This window comes from Cupressus sempervirens, chromosome 6, assembly GCF_028749045.1.
Source record: "Cupressus sempervirens isolate cs-2001-9-10 chromosome 6, ASM2874904v1, whole genome shotgun sequence".
NCBI lineage: Eukaryota > Viridiplantae > Streptophyta > Pinopsida > Cupressales > Cupressaceae > Cupressus > Cupressus sempervirens.
In genome coordinates, this window is record NC_143123.1 from 330700297 (window position 1) to 330703878 (window position 3582).

General features: G+C 33.8%; 1 protein-coding gene across 1 annotated transcript; it reads left to right on the plus strand.

Annotated features, from left to right (window-relative positions):
• Positions 1 to 396: 396 nt before the first annotated feature.
• LOC149552504 (uncharacterized) lies at positions 397 to 813 on the plus strand. Its single transcript, XM_089790205.1, has one exon. The coding sequence runs from the start codon at positions 397 to 399 to the stop codon at positions 811 to 813; it is 417 nt and encodes a 138-aa protein (XP_089646331.1).
• Positions 814 to 3582: the final 2769 nt, after the last annotated feature.

Consider the following 3582-nt stretch of genomic DNA (forward strand, 5'->3'; position numbering starts at 1 on the left):
CCTGTGTTATCGGCCAGCCTATTATATACAATCCATAAGTAGCAAGAGGAGGAAGTGGGGAATTCTGCGCGGTTCTGATAACATGCTTTGCTCATGCCAGTGATTTGAACAAGGGTTTTATTCTGGGAATTTTTTTGGTTTCCTATTTTGATGAGGGATTTCTTGATCTACTTAGAAAATTCTTATTTAGGCATCTGAGATTTGTTGAGAAAGGAGCTATTATCGGTGTTTCGAACGGATCTAAAAAGTATTTGCTCACCTAGTTCACTAGATCTCAGAATCATCAGTTGCAGAAAGCACAAAGTTTGAGAAGTTTTGCATTTGCAATTTTTTGAATTGAACTGAGGAATCATGATGCACTGTGCTACCCAAAGTAATTGTACAAGCTCAGTAGAAATGAAGGAAATGGGCAGGCTAAGAGCTGCTTTAATGAGAGAAAGATCTGATGGAGCAATCATATGCCCAAAGCCACAAAGACTTGGATTGGCAACTCCAGAGTTCTCAAAACCCTTGAGATGGCATCGCAGTTATAACCAGGAGCATGGTGAAACAAATGCCGGAGTAGAGGTTTTGGATATAGTTCTTAGCAAGAGTGGATGTGGGGACCCATCAAACCTGGGATGCTCACCACCATATTTCTATGGTTCTCCTCCAAGTCATGTAGAGAATCCACTTGTACATGATGTGCAATTCATTCATCAGAGAGGACCAACCTCACCCTCACCCCTCTCAAAGCCCAAGTCCTGTGTCAGGCCATCATATGGCTCTATTCCAGATTTTACCGCTAAGACTCCTTCGTTGGTCTTCCAATAGTGCATAATAATGCACTTATCCATGCATAATAGAATGTATTCAGCACTGTATTTTTCTGCATCCCCTTCCAGAGATTTCTCCATAGCTGCTTTAATTTTAGTCGTCTTTGTCTGTTCCAAACATTATCTCTGTAACATTTCGAGCTCATACTCATGTTTGACCGTGTATTAAAAATTTCATAATCTCTACCTTTTTAAGTTTGTAGTCTTTGTTTTTTATTTAGTTTTTAATTTTAGTTTAAAGCTTAAAACTTTACTAGTCATTCTTAGTTTTATAGTTAAGTTTTCTTAAATCAAATAAAAATAATTCACGTTTTTAAATTTTATTTAATTTTATTTAATTTTATTTACTTTTATTTAATTTAGTTTGAAATTTTAATTCTTAAGTATTTTAATTTATTTTTAATAAATTTATAAAAAAATATAAATATAAATATATTATTATTATAAAATTTCTATCCTTATTTTGAAAACCTTTAATTATCATTAAGTTTTCAATAAATTTTTGGATTTCAAATTTATATCTTGAATAGTTTAATAGAAATCAAAGTCATTATTTTTACTAAATTATAATTGTTCAAACAAAATTGTCTTTATGAGTATTATGAAAGTTTAGGTGACTCCTTGGTATAAGTTCAATATAGCTAGATCATAGCTTTGTCTTATAAATGTACAAGTGTATTTTTTCAATTTCCTTTCTGGATACTTGTTTTTTTTGTTCTTTCGTATATTTTCCTTGGTGGGCCCATCCTTTCTGTATCCACACTTATGTTCACCTTGCATGGAGATTTTAACTGATATCTAATAATTTATACTCAATTTATTCAGATTTATGAGTAATCTTACACTATTGTCTTCATTATTTAATGATTTGATTTTACTATGTTCTATTGATCTATCTACACATGGTTGCAGTTTTATGCTTTTATAGCATCTCTTTATGCTCATAGTAGCATTTCAAGGTTTAATACCATTCTTTTATTATATATATTTTTGTAAGTTGCATCGGGAGCCAATTTATCAAGGTTAACTGTGGTGGACCCGATAGTTTTAAACTGACTCATAGTTGCCTTATCTGGCCCGTGGAGTATCCCTCCAACCTATAATTGGTGTGCACTTACTTCAATGGAGTTTCCCTCCATTTGTTCCATGTTGTTCCTCAATGCGAGGATGATACTTATGGGGATTTCCCATTCCAATCTCCTTGTCTTCTTGGTATATGCTCCTAGTTTTGGTTTAGTCATGGTATGACTTCCTACACTTTGCTCATTTTTGAGTGTATAGGTGACGAGGCTACCATATCTTGGAGCACTCCTATATTGGAGACTTTATTTGAGCAAGTTGTTTTGACCCATGTTGATCTTTTCCTCATGGAAATGATGTTGCTTGTCCATGATGGATTTCTTTTTGAAGGCAATATGTTGTTACTCCTCATAAACCCTTCCTTTGGTCCACATCGACAATAATTCTTGGAAAAACTGTAGCTTGAATTATTTGGTGCTTGAGGCACATGTTCTACTTATTTATTATTGTCTCTCTTATATTCCTTTGATAAATATACAATGTGATAATGTTCTGCATTCTTTATTGCCTAGATCGTGGGTCATGTAGGTGATGGAGTCGCGACCCATTCACTTGTAGTTGGATGACTCATTAGTGGACTCTCTATATCCATGTGATTGACGCAATGTTGATGCAGGTTTCATTAGTTGGCCTTGTCTATGGTCATTTGTGCATTAGTATGTTTCTTTCATGAGAGAGTTATTGCATAAAGATTGGTCATTTTGACCCATATTATGATCATTTTGAGGTTATGACTTATTTTAGATATCGTGTTAACTCCATTGCATGTTGGCAAACACATTCATTTATCCTCATCTCTCTTAGTTTCTCCTTGATTAAATTATTATAACTTCATTTTTTTACTAACTTGTCCATTCAATGTAATTCTACTTGTGGATAGTTGTCTTGTTTTTTTTTTTAGGTGATCCATCAAGGAACCTTCTTGATTTTTCAAATATGAAGATCTGTCTATGCTTCCACTTGATCACATTCAAAGGACTCATGTACTTCTCTTGGATCTGTAAATGTACCATATGGCTTGAAGACAATCAAATTACTTCATATTGAAGATTAAGTTGCAGATTGTTGTAAATTATGGGTTTAATACCCCTTGATATAATTACCCCAAGTAAAGATTAAAGGGGGGTGTTAGAAGTTGTAAACTTTCCTTGGTGTATTTATAAACCAAGGTTAGACCTCCTTTCTTTATTGTTATAATATATTAGGATATAAGCCAAGGTATCCTAATATATTTATTTTTTGTCCTTTTTCCACTACATCTTATTTTTTCCTCTAGTGGAATATGTGAGGACAAATATATATTGTAATTTGTAATTTAGATTATTCCTCCTTAAGAGGAATCTCACACTTGGCCTCACACACTTATGAATGGTGGCATTCATAGACATGGGAGTTACATTCTAACTCCTCTCTCTCATCTCTATTTAAGAGATGACCCTTCTCTCTCATTTCTAATGAGGTTTTCTTCCTCTTCTCAATTATTATATGAGCATTTCTATCTTGCTCTCTCTCTCTCTCTCTCTCTCTCTCTCTCTCTCTCTCTTCTTAGGCTTATCATGCCTCATTCATAATGTCACAAGGGGTTTTCTTTGCTTTCCCCTTTCCAAATATCTTGTCTCATGGTGTTGGATCTTGAAGCTTTCTCTCTACTATCTTATGGTAATATCTTTTCATGCATTAACTCACT